Source organism: Sinocyclocheilus anshuiensis, unplaced genomic scaffold, assembly GCF_001515605.1.
Source record: "Sinocyclocheilus anshuiensis isolate Anshui unplaced genomic scaffold, SAMN03320099.WGS_v1.1 scaffold62, whole genome shotgun sequence".
Classification (NCBI taxonomy): domain Eukaryota; kingdom Metazoa; phylum Chordata; class Actinopteri; order Cypriniformes; family Cyprinidae; genus Sinocyclocheilus; species Sinocyclocheilus anshuiensis.
The window spans coordinates 1889177-1911195 of record NW_015544180.1 but is presented as its reverse complement, the minus strand read 5'-3'; the positions used below and the strand labels follow the sequence as shown (position 1 = coordinate 1911195).

The 22019-nt window shown below is 35.5% G+C and overlaps 1 protein-coding gene and 1 pseudogene across 1 annotated transcript in view; both read left to right on the top strand.

Annotated features, from left to right (window-relative positions):
* LOC107696320 (uncharacterized) overlaps positions 1–6616 on the top strand; it is a 6816-nt gene extending 200 nt beyond the window's left edge. Inside the window, exons 2-12 of the mRNA XM_016496604.1 lie at positions 2590–2700; positions 3452–3565; positions 3696–3845; positions 4009–4089; positions 4184–4282; positions 4419–4493; positions 4872–4973; positions 5226–5324; positions 5831–5865; positions 5996–6055; positions 6175–6616. Coding sequence (XP_016352090.1) covers positions 2590–2700; positions 3452–3565; positions 3696–3845; positions 4009–4089; positions 4184–4282; positions 4419–4493; positions 4872–4973; positions 5226–5324; positions 5831–5865; positions 5996–6055; positions 6175–6327 — 1079 coding nt within the window. The 3' untranslated portion in view covers positions 6328–6616. The remainder of the gene's footprint in view (positions 1–2589; positions 2701–3451; positions 3566–3695; positions 3846–4008; positions 4090–4183; positions 4283–4418; positions 4494–4871; positions 4974–5225; positions 5325–5830; positions 5866–5995; positions 6056–6174) is intronic.
* A 4053-nt stretch (positions 6617–10669) lies between these two features.
* Positions 10670–22019, top strand: part of LOC107696368 (dual specificity mitogen-activated protein kinase kinase 4-like) — a 19979-nt pseudogene continuing 8629 nt past the window's right edge.

Sequence of the window (22019 nt, the reverse complement as noted above, 5' to 3'; positions counted from 1 at the left end):
TCTACTGCACATCACCAAATAAGGGTATGTTCAAATGGTAAATGTTCATCTTCACTGTAATTAATATTTTTAGGATACACTGAAAGTATGATTAATCCTGTGTGTTCAGTTTGTGTACTTAAAATAAGCTAAAACAACACTATTTGTTGCTGTATAACTGTATATTAAAGTTGCTGTAAAATTGTGTTCCACTTAAATGTATTAATCCATACTCAAAACTCAAAAACACAGACTTGAATATAACCTATTATCTTGGTTTAGAAATAAGATAAATTAATTTTGTGAGATCACTTAAAATCAAAAAGGCACTTTTTTCAGTGTATATGTTTACACTTATTCAACTTTAACAATTTAAATCAAACAGAAAGCCATGAACAATGGTCACATAAAGTTCACAGACATTACAACAAAACCACAGATTATGTCACAATATAGTCAATAATCTGATTAATTTATAAAGATTAAGTGTTAAAATTTACACAGAAGAAAAGTATCGCTACACAAAGTATAGAGTGAATATTATGCAGGAAATAACTACTGATCAGAATTGTTTACTCTGTAATTCTGTTTACAAAATGAACAGTTCTGGTCCTTGTTTCCAATTAGTGAATAGCAGTATTTTATTTTAAACTGCTATTAATTAGCAGTTTTTTTTTTATTATTAACATTCTGCAGATTTCAAAACTCCCCAGTATAAAATATGGATTTTTGCCACACTCTTGCAAATTGGAGAAAAGGCGTTATATTTAAGCTCCCGAAGAAGGGAAATCTCACTGATTGTAACAAATGGCGCAGAATAGCTTTACTATCGGTTCCTGGAAAAGTCCTTAGCATGGTCATTCTCTGGAGGCTGCGATGTGCAATCAATGAGCTGCTACGGGAAGAACAGACTGGATTCAGGAGTGGATGATCCTGCTCTGAGCAAATCTTTGTCTTAAGAACAATTATCGAGCAAAGTGTTGAACTACAACAGAAACGGCTGAGCTGGAAAGAGAAGTGAAAAAAGCTGGACTCAGGATTAACACGGCCAAGATCAAAATCCTCCACATAGGCTATGCCCCTGTGCATACTCCAGTTCACATGGTCCACATTGATCCAACCTCTTGGCGAAGTTGATCAGTTTACTTATCTTGGTAGCATTGTGACTACTCACCCCTTGGCCGATATCATCACTGAACGCTGTTTTTGGTTTGCGGGCCATATTCTTTGGTTATCCCGGGAATGATTATCAAAGATGGCCATGTCGTGGACGCCACTCCACAGGAAGCGGAAGCAAGGCCGCCCGAGATAAAAATGGCGCCGTACATTTATCGAAGACCTACAAGCTGCTGACTTATCATGGGATGAACCTGAATCCACTGCGACCCAGCGAGCGAGCAAATTTGTAAAATAGGGCACAATGTACTGTATTAATATGAGGGAATTTTCTGCAATGATTTTTAAAGGTGTTTTACTTTGCACGTTGCACTACACTGCGTTGTGTTTTAGAGTTAATGGAAATGTTCATAAAATTAATGAATAATGTCCTGGTTGAAAATTACCTGTACAAATTATAGTTCCGGCGTAATAATCAAGGAACTTTGCTGCCGTACCATGGGTGCAGCAGGCGCAATGATATTACGCAGCGCCTGAAAATAGTCCCCAGCTAGGTAACTTCCAACGTGACCCACTAAGTTTGTGTAGTTGCAGAGTTGCTGGGGACTATTTTCAGGCAAAAATAGTGGCGTGTTCCTTTAAACCTGAATGCATGGGGACTCGTTTCTAGGGGGACCTAAATTGAGGTTCCCATGAGGAAACAAGATTCTAAATCAAACAGAATGAGTTTTTTTGAGAATGTAAAAATGCAGAAAGTTTTCTGTGAGAGATAGGTTTAGATGTAGGGTTGGTGTAGGGTGTGAGTGTGTGTGTGTACATGTTTATGTGGTTTATGAGGACACAAATTTGTATAGTGACATGGGTATGACATAGGTATTAGAATGTGAAGGTGGTTTATGAGGACACTTCCTGATGTGTCCCCGTAATTCAAAAGGTTTAAAATAAACATACTAAATGGTGTTTTTTTTTTCTATTTCTTTTTTTTTTTTAACTAAAAATCTAAAAATGCACAAAGTTTCCTGTGAGGGCTAAGTTTTAGAAAATATAAAACACAGTTTATACAATATAAAAACCATTACACCTATGGAGAGTCCCCATAAACCATAAAAACCAACGCATGTGTGTGTATGTTCAAAAATAAATAACAGTGCATGAGAACAGTTCTTGGTCACTGTCATGCACTATTTCTCTGGCAGAAGGATGGAATTGAATGATTTTATAAATGATTTTATTTTAATTAAAAATTATTTATTTAATGATTTTATAAAAACAATCAAGTTTTATGAAAGCTTCACGTAGTGGCTAACAAAGCCCTTCAGCTGTGGCTGTATTCACAATAAAGCACGTCTTTCGTAGCTTATTGCTTGCTTAAATCTGTTCAAATAATCTATTTTGATAATAAAAATTTTAGCAATAACTATTGCTAATCAATTAACTAAATTTAAAGTTATAAACAATTTCAAACAAATACTTAATGTACATATTTTTTTCTAGCTCTCAGTGACTCCGCTGTGAACAAACGTATCAGGACTCTTGGGTATCTTCATGTGTTTCTTCCAAATATTATGATGTTTGTGGCCTTTGTCCTCTGGGGTGTTACTGAAGGTGAGTCTTTCAAGTCTATTAATCACACAGTTACAAAACCAACATTATTCTGATGTCTCATTTGAATTTTAAATTCAATCATTCGACTGTAAGATAGTTCTGTTCACTTTTACCAGTGCAAGTGTGTTTCAGTGCAGTGTGTCATGACCACTTGTCTCTCAATATTTTAAATGTATTAGCCAATCATTTTCATGAAGGATGTGAATGTGTTGCAGGTTTTCTGTATGAGACGGTCTCTTGCTGTGCTCTTTATATACTGAGGCCTCTGATGTTGCTTTATGTTGCACCATATTTAGAGAAGATGTCAGGTTTGGATTTTTCCATAACGTATTCATGATATTACATTTGTATACATGCATACAAAATGTTTTTATTATTGATAGGTCAATACTCTAAAATCTAACATGATATACACTACTGTTCAAATGTTTGGGGTCAGTAAGATTGATTGAAAGATTCTTTAATTCTTTGATAAACAGAAAGGGGGACCCCACTCCCGACATCCATCCAGTGCATTCATTTAAACCTGTTTCTTTTTACAGGTGAAGCTCTTTTCACTGAAATCGTCATTTTTATAGTAGTTTATGTTTCAGGTTGGTAAATACAAATATTTTACCAATGATCATGTTTAATCTCCTAATTGTTTAATACCAGTGATCATGTTTAATCTCCTAACCACTGAATTTCTCATTATAAACAGTGTGTCATTCTTTTAGGCTTGATTTTTTCCCCCCTCGTTATTCTGTTTTAGTTCTTTTGCGTCGTGCTTGGGAATCAGTTGTACATTATGCCAAATCGGACAAAATTGTGGTATTGGTTGTGTATGGTGTCATGATTCTGTTTATTGTCATCGGCATCATTTACCGTAAGTTTCTGTTTCATACAAAGTTCTTTGAAACTCTGTGTGAAATTCTTTTTTCCAGCCATAAGTAGCTAATAACTTCTAACACAGAATTGAAGAAAACGTGGATTATTATTGTTATTATTTTTTCTAGTTTTGTCTAAAAAGAAGGAGATGCCATGCCATGGAGCGATATGTAAATGGATATGGGATCAATTAGCAATTGCATCTGGATTCATCTTTTTAATTCTTCCTTCATTGCAATTTGCTATTGTGTACTTTGCTTTTGGAGCTGCCAGAGGAGGTCAGTGACCCATCATTTTAATAGGAAAATATTTATGAATAAAACAGTAGTAACTATGCTATTGTATGTTCAGAGAACAATCAGTTAATTGACAATTAACCTAAACAGAGTTACAAAACAGGTGTTATCTGTCAGTAAATCTTACATAAATCTTATTTTTTAGGGTATTATGTGTCCATAGCTGTCCCGGTTTTCTATTTTCTCTCATTTTCCTGTTTGTTTAAACTACGGGGAGGGAAAAGCTGTAAGTATGTGATAAATTATTTTGTCTGTAGTTATGATTATTTTCATGTTCATATTTAGTCAGCTCATTTAAAATGATTAAACATCTTTTTCAGGTTTAGAATTACTCAATAAAACAGCATGGATAATCTACATGTTTATCATGAATACAGTAATGATTCTTTTCTACATCACAATACTGGCAAATGAAAGAGGTATAATTATATTTCTAATAAAGGAAATGATTCAAACGTCTTTATCTTGTATTCCTGAACTAAAGCAGCATGTATGTTTTACTAAATTACCTTAAGTGAATCTTTATGTAGTAAAAACATACTTTTTTTTGTACAGATGGTGCAGGATGGATCTGCATGGCTGTTTTTCAACAAGCGCTGTGGATGATCGCAATTATTATATTCATTGCCCGTGGGAAAACAGGAAATGGGGGGGGGGAAACAACCTTGAATTCCACATGTGATTTTTCAGAAAATCACATGCATTTAGATTTAAGTAATTTTCACACATGCAAGCCCCATATACTATTTTCATGTGATCATTGTATAATTTACAAAAACACAAATGAAATTGAATAAATATAGTATACCCTTAAAACAATGTTAATCACAATATTTATTCCTCCATCTAGTATTAATTTTAGATAAAACTTCTACTTCAGTAAAACTACTGTACCCATTATAAAAACTAATTCATATATAAATGTATCCATTAAGCTTAAAATATTTTTTGTAAATCAACTGTTTTATACTATATTAAAAAAAATAAGTAATCATTCATCTATTACAGATCTAACCATCACCTTTAAAAAGATGTTGTATGTGTTTGGATCAGTTGGTGTTGTTGTACTGAACTCTGTTACACTGATGACTGAACTGATGCTGAAAACAGGTGAGTAAAAACACTTTTTACATTTTTAAATATTCTAAACTTTTCAAAATCTTACAAATGTGTTTATTTTCTGGTTTAAATGGCAATAAATTGACCGTTCTGACATTATCTTTATCCCTCTATTGCTCAGATTTCACCTCCATAGGTTACTGATCATTGTATGTTATGGATGCATTGACAGCACAAAACCTTCAAAAGAACTTATTGTTGTTGTTGTTTATTGTGTGATTGTGTAATGGCTTTCATCCTCAGTAAATGGTGAGCGTGCAGTGGGGGATCTGAGAGTCATCGTCTTTTCCTCTGAAAGCCTCTTTGCCTTTTCTCTGCTGATTTTACTCATGTTTGGACCCTGTAAGTACAACTGAAGCTGTTTCCTTGGTTTCATTACTAATTCTAACCTGTTTAATGAAATTCACTTCAATATGTTTACAAGAAAACATTTTAAACTCTTATTGGACTACCATGAATTGAATATGGCTTAATATCTGACGACTGATGATCTATCTTTCTTGACCAAGCAGTTTATAGAAGTGATGTGAAGAGTCATGCATCTCTCACATTGTGATGCATGTTGGTGTTTGATTAACAGTGTGTGTTTCATAATTCAAACACACTCAGTCATCAATTTCATTCACTGAGAGCTGCTCACATGAAGGATGAACAGCAATAACAAACTAAATTGACTGTTACCAATGATGCTGTATGTTCAGTATATTAATTTATTTCAATTTCAACATGATAATCGGCAGGAATGGATGACTAAATGAGAAACACGAGTGATTTGTGAAAGCTGAATGTCAAGTCCATAGTGCATCTGTGCTTTGAGACTTTACTAAAATATCCTTTTCTCACTGCAGGGATTTCAGACATGAAGTGTCTGCAGTGTTTTCAGGTTAGTATCACTGCATTGAAATGTACTTTATATTTATTATACATAGCTTGTTTCCTAATCTAGATTTCAATAAGCCTGCCATTGTATATTACGAATATGCTTGACTTACATTTACATACATCTCATTCAGGAAGCAGCAAGGCCTCTTGACGTTCCAGTCACCAGATCAGACCAGAACCAGGATTCTCAGGTGAATATCTTTTATAAGATCATATTGATATAAGGTGTATTCTTGTCCTACAATTAAAAGCTGCTTTTTTCATGTAGATATAGTTTAATTTATTTGTATATCTCTTGTCCTGAATTCAGAATTCAGCAAGATCTCAAGAAACTCCAACTAATGGATTAAACCAGCATCAGAAAACTGCAGAATTGCATGAAATAATTCCTCTAATGAATAAAGACGAGGAGGCTAATAGGAGTGACATGACAGAAACTGTTTCAGTGGTATCACAAACATGATCGTAAATGATATAAAAAGACAAGATTTATATTAAACTGAACATATTTTTATTGATGGGTTGTCCAAAACTGGACAAAACTATATTGAAATAGTTGTTTCATACTAGGAATTAATATGTTAATTTAAAACCACAAACTCATTTTTTCAGGCCTCAAACTTTGTAGCAATGTGATATTATTGTGGCCTATTCAGTGCACCCAATTATTACAAGCATCTGTCCAACTATGCAATCTCTGACATGAAGGTCAACTCTAATTCTGGCTGACTTAAGCCTATCTGAAAAAATTAAAGCACTCTTTTCCATATATTTTACCTTTGCTCTATTGCATTTTTAATTACAAATGCTTGCAATTATTTTCTTGGTTCTTTTTTTATTATTGACTCTTTACTTATCTTTAAAAAATTATATTTTAACCATAATAAAATAAAAGGAAGAAATAAAGAAATAAAAAATGCTTGGAGAACTTGGTCACTTATGCATGCAAAGCTGAAGGGGGCATAAGAGTCTGCTAACATCAGGGTGAACTAAACCCTCATGATGCTACATTTCAGCCTTAGTTTTTTCTTCAGTGTTTTTGGACATGTTTTTAAATGTACAGAACATGTCTTGTGTTCAGGATGAGTATTACCATTACTTGCAGATAAGATCTGTAAGACCCAGAAGGACTTAATGGAGAAGAGCTAATCCAAAGCCACGGTCAAAGCAGCTCATGAACATTCAGGGTTCCTAACAGCCTTCACCAGCCCAATACTGTCACGCTACGGTATTGAATGATCACGCATGAAGATGAAGGTTAACAGTCTTTAATAATCCGCACACAGGTCAATTCCACACAAGGGAGGCTGGTAACACACGTATGCATCGACATTTAAGACCAGACAAACACTAACTGAACAGACAGGAACTTGAATACAAAGGCAAATGAAGATAATTAACAAGACACACCTGAACATAATGACATAATCAGACACGAGGGAAAACTAGGTCAAGGAGCAGAAGAACAGACTCAGAGACACTGGTTCATCTGTATCAAGATGGTGAGAGTCGATCAGAGAAACAGCAGCAGGATTATCATGATAGAGCTCATTTCTTTACTGATCATTCAACATGGAAACTTCTCCCTCCGTCTGGACAATCTGACAGCTGAAGATGAGGGACGATACACATACCAAGACTATATGTCAACAATTAGGAAAAAGACCTGAACTTGTATATTTAGACAGTAGATTGATTTCATTAAAACTTCCTTTACCCATGTAAGTTATTTTGTCTTTTCTCTCCAGACACAGTTTCTGTCTTCATCTCACATACTCTGTTTCTTTGACCTCTGTGGCGTTTCTGAAGGTGAGGTTGCAACAGGACTATGGCATGTTCACACAGGTGATCAGGAACCCTGGGCATCTTTCTTCTGGTGTTTTTCAGAGTCAGTAGAAAGGCATCTTAACCCTTTCACATGTGAGTTTAAAATATTCCAGCTGAGTGAGTTTTTTATATTTTTTTAGGCGCCCTTATTTTAGAATGTATCTCTTTATTGTTTCCATGGCAACGTGTCAGGCTTGTCACATAACACAACAGCTGTGAATGAGTGACCTTCATTTTTCTTTTTTTTATTCAAAATATTCACAAACCTGTTAATTATATTATGAAATATAAAATATTCCGATTCTCAAATATGTGCAAGTAAATGTATTTGGTGTTTTAAACACCTTTATAATGACCATGCTTGTTGTATGTCCCATGAATAAACACAGTGACAGCCACATGGGTGATATTTATTAACAGAGCTCGTGTCACAAACACGACACATCACACATTGAAATAGTGCTAGTGTGTTCCTAGTACATGTGCACAATAAGGGAGAGCACGTTCTTAAAGAGCCATTATAGCAATGTAAACTGTGTTACCCTGTATGCATTAAGAAAACACATCAACAAAGAATGATACTGGCAATATGGAAATAATAACAAAAACATGTTGAACGGGTATTCAAAATAAGAACTAAAGTGCCACTAAATCTACCATTAGTGGAAATCACTGTTCATATCTTGGGTTAGGCTTGCAAATATGACCTGAATGTGTTCGGTAAGGTCCATTGCCGACCCTAGTATAGGAGACTGTGCTGTGTGCTTTGGCAGGTCAGTAGGTGTGGATTCTGGCTGTGGGACGTGTATTTGTGGTGAGTGTGGCGTAGGGGGAGCAAATTCCTTTGTATGTGTGTTTTGAGAGTCAACGTCCTCGGGGTTGAGTCGTGATGGAGGAGGGCTCTGCAACGGGAACGATGTGGTGTTGGTTCCTCCTGTATATACTCCCATTGCACTGGATAGTGTATGACCGAGGCTCCTTGTTCACCTCCTTTACTGTGCCAAGGTGGTCGTATCCTTTTGTGGTTTGCATTCTGACAACTTGTCCCTCTGCCAATGGTTGCAGTGGATGACTTGAGGCACCGTAGTATCGCTTTTGGGTCATCTTATGAAGGAGCTGTGCAGTGACTTGCTGGGCATGTTTGGGGGCTGGCTCCAACAGTCTGGAATTAACAGGAATGGCTGACTGTGTCTGCCGTGACAACAGGCGTTGTGCAGGGGAACCCAACGTTGGGTCATGGGTAATGCTTCTCAGATTTAGGAGATTGAGGAATACATCTGTCCCATCTCTGTGAGATTTCTCCATCAGCTGTTTGCCACTGCGGACTGCCTTTTCTGCCAGGCCATTTGACTGCAGGAACTCTGGACTATTGGCAACATGGATAAAGTCCCACTGTTTGGCAAAGTCTCTGAATCGCTGACTTATGTACTGTCTGGCGTTATCAGAAATGAGTGTGTGCGGTGTGCCATGCACAGAGAAATGTCTCTTCAATTTCCTGATTACAGCTGAGGATGTGTCATGGAGAAAGTCCATACCAACACGAGTATGAGTCCACAAGCACCAGGTAGTTTTGTCCATGCCACTCAAACATGTCTGTTGCCGCGTTAGACCAAGGCAAGTCCGGAACTGGGTATGGTTTTAGTGGTTCTTTCTGTTGATGTGGCTTTGTGCTGTTACAGACTGAACATGTTCTGCCGTGATATCAGCCGTCATCATTGGCCAGAAAATTGTGTTCTCTCTGTAATGAGTGAGGAATGACTGTTTTGTAGCCTATCATCACTATTCCGTCTTCCACAGCTAGCTCATCTCTGTAGGGAAAGTATGCACAGCAGGGCACAAGCTATGTTCTTTAATTGGCCAACCTTGTTGAATCACATGCAGTGCTGAGAGGTGCAGCAACATCACTAAAGTTTGGGATAAACTTCTCCAGTTAATTTGCCATTCCAAGGAAGCGCTGCAGTGCTGGAACATACTTGGGAGCTGGCATCTCAGAGATTGCTTTTGTTTTTGAAGGATGACTTGGTTCAGACGGAATTTGTATTTGGCAGGGTTTAGTTTGAGCTTGACTTCGCATGCTTGATTAAGCACTTTTCAAATTGATGTCGTGTTCTGCGGCATCATGGCCTCCGATGATGATGCCGTCGACAATGATAGCACAGGGGTATCCTGAAAACAGCTGCTCCATTGAGTGCTGGAACACTTCACTTGCGGAATTTATGCCAAAAGGCATACGAAGAAATCTGTAGTGCCCAAATGTAGTGCTGAATGTAATCATCATAGAAGACTTGCAGTCAAGACATATCTGCCAGTAAGAGTTTTTTGCATGCAGCACAGAAAATACGGTTGCCCCCAACATCTGGCATGCTATTTCCTCTACGCTGCGTGTTGGGTGATGGGGTCTCTTTAACCCTACAACATGCAAGAGTGGAAAATGATAGGCAAAAAATCATTTAATGTCACTTTTTATATCATCTGGACTTAAGAAGAACATTCAAAGGAGTTTTTGAAATATTTGGTATATTTTGGATTTTATTGGACCGCGTGCGCAGTCTGTGTATATTTTTATTTTTGCAAAGGTCCCTTTAGGGGCTCCATTGTTGTGCCGAATTCTGCACCCCTGCCAGATTATGCACCCCCTAGTACTGGTAGGTTTAGGGTTGGGTTGGGGGAGTGGTTAGGATTATTGGAGGGGTTAGGATTAGCAAATCAGGTAGCGATTTCAATGAGGGGGTGCAGAATTCGGCACAACACCGTAGCTTTGTAAGTAGCTCTAAATATATTGATAATTGTGGCTTAAAACATTTTTTTTCATTCATGTAATGATTTGCTTTTAAGACTAGCTGTAAATAGCTGTAGACTAGCTGATTCTAGCTGTAAACCAACTTCAACAGTCCAAATGAAACCGAGAGAGAAGAATCTGTGCTACAAGAAACAACCAGCTGCAGTGACCTGATGGATGGAAATCAGAAACACATTGCAGCCCAGCGCTGGCTGCTGGAAGTCAAACCCAAATGGCGACGTCCAGCCCTAGCAGTAACCCAGCAGCAGCCTCCAGCCTGAGCAGCAGCAGCAGCGCGCAGCACCACCCGACCCAAAGCCAGCACATCAGCACCATGAGCAGCATGCAAGGTCAGAAACCAGCCGAACCGAACCGCGCTCATCCACCCGGTGACAGTTTACACACACCAGACGAGACTCGACCAGCCGTGTGGCTTTAGCTCAGCTGTCGACGTAACATCGCATTTACACGCTCTGAATTGTATGTTTTAAACTAGTAACCCCTTTGTAGCTGCTTTACACTAGTAGTTTTAATTGTAATTTTAGTGTCCTGTAGCCGCACGGCTAACCGCTTTAGTCAAACACTGACAGGCCCGTTAATATTTCATTTTCTCAACGTATTAATTGCATTATTTACTACGTAACCTAAGTATAAATTAATATTTTCTAAGTCCATATCGCAGTTAGTATTATAGTAATTGGTTTAATGTCATCGTTTGGATTCTGACTGTCGTTGGAGTTTGTTGACATTTTTAGCTGCATGGCTAACTGGCTAACGGTACGATAATGCTAATGCGAACTTCAGATCAATGCGAGGGTGTTTCAATTATTTGTGGACCACAGAAATATGAATACCTGATTTCATAAAGAAAATGGCACTGTTAAATGGTAAGATTACCGCTAATCTGTATGTCTTAAATATAATAAACCAGGGCTTTTCATATCATAAACCACGGGCCCCCAAAATATGATCATCCGCGTGCGTGGTTGAAACTTCTTTTTTTATTTATTATTTTATGTACCTGTTTATTCATTTATCTATTTTAATCAATGTTTGTTTAATTGCATCTTGTTGTTATATATCTACGCATGTATTTTAATTTATTATTATGATTATTACTACTACTACTACTACATGTTTTACACTATTTTTCTCTAAACTTTTCCTTGAACCCCCAAGCGTCTCATGGCCCCCAGTTTTTAAAACCTTTTACATGAATGTTTATGATTGTAATTTGGGTAGTTGTATGACCCAAACTGCCACATGGTATATTCATGATTGAATATGAGTCATTTAGATGATTATCTAACATAACTTGCCTTTAAGGTAGAATGTGGGTTAGTTTCGGAGATTAACCAGAGTGTGAATGTGATATTTGATTGTATTTACCATCAAATGTGGATCTGGAAAACGACTGCTCTAACGAGTTAGTACTACTTTTAGTTTGAAATGTGACTCTTTCAATGGTCTATTTTGGACGTGGTGTGGTGTAGTGGTTAAAGATGTGGGCTGGTAACAGAAAGGTTGCAGGTTTGAACGTGTTTGAATTGTGTTTATCATAAAGTCATCAGCAAGATCATTACAATTGTTGTTTTATTTGTCTTGATCTCGAAGGTCTTTCAGTTCCTCTATGAGATGCTGCCATGAACTGTGGTTTGTTGCGGTTTATAATTCACTAGGCCAGCCTCAGTTGCCTCTTTAATGAAAGTGGGTATTCTGTCCAAACCCATGCAGTTCATTTTGATTTCCAGACATCAGCTCATGCAGGAGATTTCAGAGAGATTCAGGTAGCTACTGACTTTACGTTGAACGGTTTGGACTGTAGTTATCATGTCCTGGGTCAAATGAAATTCACGGTAAACCTCAATCTTACTTCATGAAGCCTGTGTGATATAGATATGGTAAAGGTGAATCTCATAAAAAATGTCAAGGACACATTTATGCAAAAAACAAAAAATCTCATTACCCTAATATAAAAAAATACAAATATTTGATAAATGATGATTACAAATATCATGATGTAATTAATGAATAAATACACAATAAAATAGTAATTTATTTATAATTAAATTACCGTACACTAATAAGAACTACAAGAGGACTTTTGTACTATTATTTTTTATTTTGTATTATTGTTATTTAGTATTATTTATTTGAGTTTTACACATGGCAATACTATACTACTTTTAATTTATGCCAAGTTAATCAAATATGTATATATATATATATATATATATATATATATATAGTACTATGCTTATTGTAAGGTGATGAAATAAAAATGACTGTAAAACAGTAATGAGAATTTCAATAGGACTGTTTTTACTTTATGCATTTTTTCCCCCTGATTTTGGGGTGAAATATGAAGCTGGCATGTTTTTTGAGCGATTCACTTCTTGGTGTGTGTTCACTGATTTGTTTTTGTGTAGAACTAGTGTTTATGTAATTCATTTTCACACTGTTTTCTGCATTGGTTTCGGTCTCTTTATAAAGTTATAAAGAATATGTGCCTAGTTTGAATTTCTCCGCTAGGATGGAGTCCTCAATGAAGAAACCTTAGCGTTTAGTCTGCCTCTTCTCTCTTTTTTTTCCTGTGGTTCTCCAAAATCTCCACCACCACACCATCATTCCTGTATTTCCTGAAAGCGCTTGACGGGATTCTGCTTTGGTTGGGAAGGTTTATTCATTGGCTTCACTTTTACACAGGAAGAGGAAACGCATGAATTATCATCACATGATTTATGAAGTTAATCTCTGTGTTCTTGTATTCAGATAAACCTGCTGCGTAAGAAATGACACGTTTACCAAATGTTGTCAAATGTTTTTCATAAGTTGTATATATAAGAATAATGGAGTGCATTTACAAGAAAAGTCTTTCAACTTCAGAATGTCCCATTGTGTTACTTGCCATTCTTTTAGAAATTTACTAGCAATTTCTGTGAAAATTGTTTCAGATTTCCACTTTTTTTTCATTGTATCTGTCATGAAATAATCTAACGTGACTCCTTTTCCAACACAGACTTTATTTTTTACAGTCTGACGTTCCAGCTGGACGGTTTCTTTTAAATCTGTTATTTAAGCAATGAAACTCAATATTTCCCCTCATGATATTTCTCTCCCTTTATCTCTTTGCCTCTTCTTACCCACAATCCACCCTGATGCCGGACCACGGTGAGACCCAGAACAACTGTTGTTTATATTCCCTCTCTGAGTGGTTTCATTTGTATTTTGCCGTCTTCGTTTCTTTAAGTCTGGTATTTTCCCTTATTTTACGTTCTGCTGATTTCCGGTTGCTGTTGTGTGTGAAACTCCTCTGCATGTACTACACACATTTCCCATGTTTACCGGTTCACTGATGCACATCCCGGCACAAAGGTTTGGTTTGAGCGAGCTTCAGATGCTCAGTGCTGTTTTCTTGAATTTTGAGGTTTGTGGAAACTTCATTGCTTTGAAGAGCAGGAATTAGCTGTGGATTTGAACAGATGCTGCAGATGCTAAATGAAGGTGTTTTTCCAGATCAAACCATGTGTTCGTTGTTCTTCTCACCACCAGGGTTTCAGATAAACCTGTCTGGACCTCCTCAAAGTAAGCCAACCCTTCTGTCTGAGCCGTGTCTGTTTGCTGGTTTCGGGAAGCCTGTCCTCTGCTCGACACTAATCCATCCACACACACGGTTTCTGCTAGACTTGTGCTGGTCTAGGACAGATCGATCCGCACGCTGGAGGTGTCCTAGAGTCCGAGATCATTATTATGTGCCAAGAAAGTGGAAAATTCGCAGACTTGTTTAACCTCAAAATTAAAAAATAAAAATATTAAGAATATTGTATTGTTTTAAAATAATAATAATAAAATGATGTTTTGCCTAAAGAAAATTACGCAAAACAGTAAAGCAATCTCTTACCTTAATTAGTTAATTAACAACAAATACTGCCATGATGTAAAAATGCTAATACATAATTAAATAATTCATACATAATTTAATTATTGATTTATTTATTTGAGTTTTTATGCATCGTGATAGTTTTTGTTGGACTGCTTTTAATTTCATACTGATTTTTAATTAAAAACTGGTTGTACAACACTAATATTTTAAGGTGCTATAGTAAAAAAATAAATGCTTAAAAAAGGAAGTTAAGTTTTGCCTATAGAAAATAAAGCCATCTTATTATAGTAAAGCAAGAAAATCTCATTACCCTAATATATAAAATAATAATATTTAATAAAGGACAAATAATTAAATAATAAATTATTTGTTGATATTAATTTATATGTAATTTTTATTTAACAGACAGTTTGACTGTTCATAATCAACAGTGTATCATTACATTTCATTGCATATAATGTAATAATATTTAATAATAATAATAATAATAATGTAATAAAATGTATAATTAATATATTAATTAATGTAACATTAATACATATAAATTATGAATACATTATGTGCCAAGAAAGTGGAAAATTAGCAGACATATGTTTAACCTCAAAATTAAAATATTAAAAATATTGTATTGTTTTAAAATAATAAAGAAATGATGTTTTGCCTAAAGAAAATTAAGCAAAACAGTGAAGCAATTTCTTACCATAATTAATTAGTTAATTAACAACGAATACTGCCATGATGTAAAAATGCAAATAAATAATTAAATAATTAATACATAATTAAATTGTCATCTATTAATTTATTTGAGTTTGTATGCATCATGATAGTCTATGTTGGACTGCCCTAATATTTTAAGGTGCTATAGTAAAAAAAAAAAAGGAAATTGTTTTTCCTATAGAAAATAAAGCCATCTTATTATAGTAACGCAAGAAAATCTCATTACCCTAATATAAAAAAATAAAAATTATTATTATTATGATGGCAACTAATTAAATAATTGATATGAATATTGATTAAATATTGATATTAATTTATATGTAATTTTTATTTAACAGACATGTTTAGTTTGTTCATAATTAACAGTGTATCATTACATTTTATTACATATAATGTAATAATATTTAATAATAATGTAATAAAATGTATAATTCATATATTAATTTATATGATATTAATCAATATAAATTATGAATACAATTATTAACTATAATTATTCAATAATATTCAACAGCAACAACAATAATAATAATGAATATAATATTTTCTTTATGCCTTGGTGAGCATAAGAGACTTCTTTCAAAAACATAAAAAAATTGTGCTGGTCCCAAGCTTTTGAATGTTACTGTTCTTTTTTTAAAAGTAAATATTCTGCAGAACAAGTAGGCCTATTTCTTTGAATTCAACATTTTTGTGCAGTTCTCATTTGTCATCAGGTCGTATTATTATGTCTATATCAGAATTATTTTATCCTCCCTTCTCTCTAGATATTGCAATTTAAGCCATTAAATTAGTCGACCACTAGTCAGTATTTCCATTCGATAACTCATATCTGTATCAAACAACTACATAAAGAGGATCTTAGTGAGAAATCGGCACAAGTCTAAAGCTTGGAGCTTCCATTGACTTTGCAGCAAAAATATTCACTCCTGGACAGTCGATTGGTCCTGACTTTCATTTAATTTAAAATCAGCCTTTACCAGATATCTTCAGTAATAATCGTGCATGCACTTTCCACATTGATCAGTGGTTCACATACAGTAATGGAAGATCTGGTGGTTGTTGATTCAGGTGTTTTAGGCAGCTTTTTCTACTAACCGGTGCAGTGAACATTGCCTTGGGGGCTGTAGCTGTCTTCCCTGTTTCTTGGGTTTGCATTTTGTTTAGTGTTGGAGCACTGCTGGGATGTTTTTGGCATGAGCATCTCGTACAAACACCAGCTTGTTGGGACATGGACGCACATGCCGTGAGGTTTCTTAAATGTCGTTCCTCTGGTATTCGGATCCTCACATTCTTGTGGTGGAGGGGAAATAGTGCTTAATTTCACAGAGATGTGCTTGCTCACATTTTCCAGTTACTTCCATGAATCTGAAGGTTTTTTTTTTTGGGTGCTTAAGTATTGTTTGTTTTATGTTAACATTGTTTTAATTTCTCTTTTGTCTAGGGCTGGGCGATATAGCTAAAAAAATATCACGATATAATGTTTCATATCATTCGGTATCGATAATTATTGACATTTTTATAACCTTTTCTAAACAAAGAGCAGTAGAAAAAGCTGAATAGGGTTACTGTTCAAAATACAGGTATAAAATACAAAAAAAAAGCTGTAATGATATAAAATAGGGCTGGGTTTTCAAATTTCACGATTCAATTCTCATTCACAAGCTTGCGATTCAATTCGATTACCGATTCGATTCAATATCGATTATTTTGGATATATATCAGGTACAGTACATGCCAAATTTTCTCAAGGAAAAAAAAGCTCAACTAATGCTGTAAAATATACATGAGAGTCAGTTGGTACAACATTACTATAACATTGAAGGTTACAATTAATAAGTAACCAGGAGTTTATGGTCACCGAATATGTTTTTCTGAGGTAAATGTGACATTACGTGACCCATTGTTTACAAGCCGTTATATTGGCGTCTTTGCGCTACTGAAACACTGATTGAGCGATTACATGAGACAGGATACGGATTGTAAAGTTGTACTCGTTCTTTTAACTTGCCTTCGGATGTTTAGTCATGTTTATTTTGTGCTGAAACTGCTATTAATGTGGAGGAGATGATCAGTTCACGTGCGCCGCGTCTGTTGAACTGAGGCGCTACAGCGATCTGTCACTCCACATTAAACAGCGCCAAAACACCATTTATGGTTTAAATACTGCAATACAATGGGCAGAATTTGAAATCTGAGACTTTGTTTCATATGAAAAGTACCAACACACAATGCTTATTGCGATTTATTGGATGGGAGGTAGCCTACCCTTCAATGTTCCGTCCATTAACTGAAAACAGGCTAGACTAATCGATTCTTGGGATTTAAGAATCGATATCATTCCGTAAAAATGAGAATCGATTAATATCGAGATATCGATGTTTTTTACCCAGCCCTAATATAAAATAATGTGAATGTAAGTCATTTAAAGAGATGTTTAATAATTCAGCAGTCTTATATTATTCCTTACAAAAATACCTTAGTGTTCGATTTGTTATTTCACATTTTGCGTCTCTTTATTTTTATGGGTCATGGTATAAAGTAAATAATAACACTATATTAGAAATATTTTTTTGTGGTTTCTGTGTTTCAGTAAAAAATACAATTATTTTTGGTTTTAGACTAAATGATTTTGGTGGAAACAGTGACCAAAATAGTGACGATTGATTAATTAGCGTTTCTTCGATAATGCATTTTGACACATTTTCAACGTAGCAAAAATAATTCTAGAGTAGCAATATGTAAAATTTGTAGAAGCCCTGAACAGCATAAAGAGTTCAATTACACAAATATAATTACAGAAACTTTATTTTCAGTTTTTTATAATCACTATTTCTGTCACGTTGTTTGGATTGTCTTTATTTTTGTGGTGGCTATTTTTAGTGCTTATAATGCACCTCTCACACTCTAAATAAACCATGCAAGATTTGCACATTACAGATTCATGCATACTTTTGTGTTTGCATTGTGTTGGGTTTTGCATGTTGTGAAGGTAGGTAAGTTTCTTTTTCGTTTCCGTTTCAGATCTTCCGTTTTGTGTCCGGATGTGATCAGATCTTTTTAACGCTCTGTTGTCTGTCATGAGTGGATGTAGCTGGGGAAAGATGTGCTGATTCGGTCGTGTTAAACGCAGGGTTTAAGCATGTCGGACTGCAGTCACTGTCCTCTGCTGCCAGATTTGCTAAAGCCGTCGTCACCCTCAATGTTTTTTCTACATTGTGCAATGAAGATGTTTTAAAGCTGCAGAATGTCCTGATGGCTTTAGGAAATCTGGCTCTTGGGTTCCTCTCCTGGTGCTCAGATGTGCATGTCTCTAGTGAACTTGGTCTCTTCACATGACCCTCCCACATCTTCCATGGCTTAGTTAGAGATCTCGTCCTATGGCAACCTGAACAAAATACACCTGCAACTTTTATCTTCACGCTATCTGAGTGTGTTCGGTTGTGCTTTTGTGTGTGAAATGGCTGTTTCCTGACTGTGTTGTTTAACCTGACGGTCTCTTCCTCCTCTGTCAGGTAAACGTAAAGCCCTGAAGTTAAATTTTGCCAATCCTCCAATCAAACCTGCTTCCAGAATCACTCTGAACACTGCCGGACTTCCTTTCCAGAACCCACACATGTGAGTACAGACCATCTGATGGCCATTTCACCCAAACATGAAAATTTGCTGAAAATGTACTTACCATCAGGCCATCCGAGATGTAGATGAGTTTGTTTCTAAATCAGATTTTGAGAAATGTTACATGACTTGCTCACCAATGGATGCTCTGCAGTGAATGGGTGCCGTCAGAATGAGAGTCCAAACAGCTGATAAAAACATCACAATAATCCACAAGTAATCCACACCACTCCATTCCATCAATTAATGTCTTGTGAAGAGAACAGCTGCGTGTCTGTAAAAAACAAATCCATCATTAGGGCGTTTTAACTTCAAACCTTTGCTTCTGGCTAAAATATGAGTCTATAATCCATAATAACGCTTCCTCCAGTGAAAAAGTCCATCTCCTCTTGTCCTCTCACATCAAAATCCACTGTTTTGCTCTGTTTTTGTTTGTAAACGGTGCTTGATCTGTGCATATTTCTCTCCTGATTCAGATGAGACGACTTTTTCACTGGAGAAAGAAATATTATGGATAGGGTACTTTTAGACAGAAGTGATGGTTTGAAGTTAAAAACGTCTTGATGGTGCATTTGTTTCTCAGAAACATGCAGCTTTTGGCTTCACAAGACTTTAATTGATGGGCTGGAGTGGTGTGGATTACCCTCATTAAATAGTTTTTAGCTTAAAATGGTTGCTTCCTGCTAAAAGTTCCCTGTTCATAACATTGCTTTCTCTAGTGAAATGGAATTACGTGTTTGTTTGTTTTTTTGCTTTTTTAATCCAAATCGATCAATCGTTGGATTAAATAATCGTCAGATTATTGGATTTTAAAAATCATATTTTATTGCAGCCCTAATCTACAGCCTGTGTCTTCTGTGGACAGTAGTGTGAAGACAGCTCTTCAGTTTTGTCTTCCAGCCTCAGCCATGATCGTCTTCACAAGCATGTGCAAATTAAAGTAAAATATCTTAATTCAAATAAAGTGCAAAAACAATAATTTTACAAAAATTTTCATTAAAGGTTTTACAGAAGAAAAAAAAGATTATTTTTTATTATTATTTTACAAATTTTTCCTTGTTTCAATTATGATATTTTACTTTAATTTTACGTTTTTTGTTTGGCAGCTGTAGCTGCCAGTCATTTGACCGTTTTTTACGAGACTTTTTTTTACAGTGCAATACATAACTGAAAATAACACATTTCATAAATTACTACAACTGTTTCAAGTATTTCATACACTAATTATTAATTTTAAATATGTTTATCACCTTATTTTAATTTGCAAAGTGAAATACACATTCTTAATTCCTTCTCACGGTTATTCCATAACGTCACCCCTTTAAAAGATATACATCTATATTTATATTTGTCCTTGGCCTTTTTTTTTTTTTTTTTACAAGTTTATAATGGCTTTCTCATTTCAGACTTCTTCCGGAAACATTTGGGAAGTAAATTACGTGCTTTATGAATAATTTGTGCCACATTGAAATCAAGCAGATAATAATACTAAGCTGCCGTGTGGATCAGCCGTTGAGCTGGCAGTAGGGATGTAACGATTCACTCAACTCACAATTCGATTTGAGTCACGATTTTGATTTCACGATTCAATTCGATTCACGATTTTGATTTCACGATTCGATTCACAATTTTTTTTTTTTACAAAATGAGATTTAAGACAAATTATGAATTCAATGTGTCCTTTTATTATTGCTTGGACAAAATGCTGCACGTTTCCTTTAATATGCATTATACAGAGGCAAGAGGAAAAGAAAAATACCACCTAAACTTTTCTAAAGACAGTCAGTTCCCCTCAGACATGCATTCATATAAACTCCTACACCTAAATGAATTGCGATTTGTTTAGCATCTCAACCGATTTGAATCGTCACTATTTGAATCGATTTTCAACCGGCTCGCGGTTAATCGTTACATCACTAGCTGGCAGCCATGACTCTGTCTGTGTGTTTGTGTGACAGCGGATCCGGTCGACGGTAGACGAGCGCGAACAGAAGCAGCTGCTGATGGATCTGGATGTGGTCATGAGGAGCAGCGATTGTCCCTACATCGTCCAGTTTTACGGGGCTCTTTTCAGAGAGGTCTGGCCGTTTTTGGCATGCCGTCTCATATTCTGAGAGTCTTTCTGATTCATGACCTTTGTTCGGTCTGTTTCTCATTCAGGGGGATTGCTGGATATGCATGGAGCTCATGTCTACCTCCTTCGACAAATTCTACAAATACGTTTATTCCTCTTTAGACGAAGTGATTCCAGAGGAGATTTTAGGGAAAATCACATTAGCTGTGAGTTGTCATCCGTTCAGTTTTCTTTGGCGTTTACTGAGTGATGCTTTCATTAACATGCTCTTTGTTCTCGGTGTCGTTTCAGACTGTGAAAGCACTTAACCACTTAAAGGAAAACTTGAAAATTATTCACAGAGGTAAGAGAGGCAGAATTATAATGGCGTCTTATAGAAGTCTTTCATTTCTGACCTCTATCCGTTTATTTCTGTTTGCATGTTTTTGTTGAGGAGGTGTAAGTGTTTTACTCGGACTGAAGCTCTTTTCTGGTCTTTCTGCAGACATAAAGCCATCAAATATCCTCCTGGACCGGAAAGGCAACATTAAGCTGTGTGATTTTGGCATCAGCGGGCAGTTGGTCGACTCCATCGCCAAAACCAGAGACGCAGGCTGCAGACCGTATATGGCAGTAAGATTTATTCATTTATATATTCATACATGTACACTACCGTTCAAATTCTGAGGTTGGTAAGATTTTTTAAATGTTTTGGAACATGAACGTTTCTTCTGCTCACCAAAGCTGCATTTATTTGATCATAAATACAGTTAAAACTGTGAAATATTATTACAATTTAAAATAACTGTTTTCTATGTCGGTATATATTAAAATGTAATTTATTGCTGTGATCAAAACTGTATTTTCAGCATCATTACTCCAGTCTTCAGTGTCACATGATCCTTCAGAAATCATTCTAATATGCTGATTTGCTGCTCAAGAAATATTTCTGATTATTATCAGTGTTGAAAACAGTTGTGCTGCTCGATATTTTTGTGGAAACCGTGAGACATTTTATTTTTTAGGATTCTTTGATGAATAGAAAGTTCAAAAGAGCATAATTTTTTAAAATAGAAACCTTTTGTAACATTATGAATGTCATTAATGTTGTTTTTGATCAATTTAATGCATCGTCGCTGAATAAAAGTGTGTGTATATGTGTGTGTATGTATGTTTGTATATATATATGTTTGTTTGTATATATATATATATATATATATATATGTATATATATATATATGTATATATATATATATGTATATATATATATATGTATAT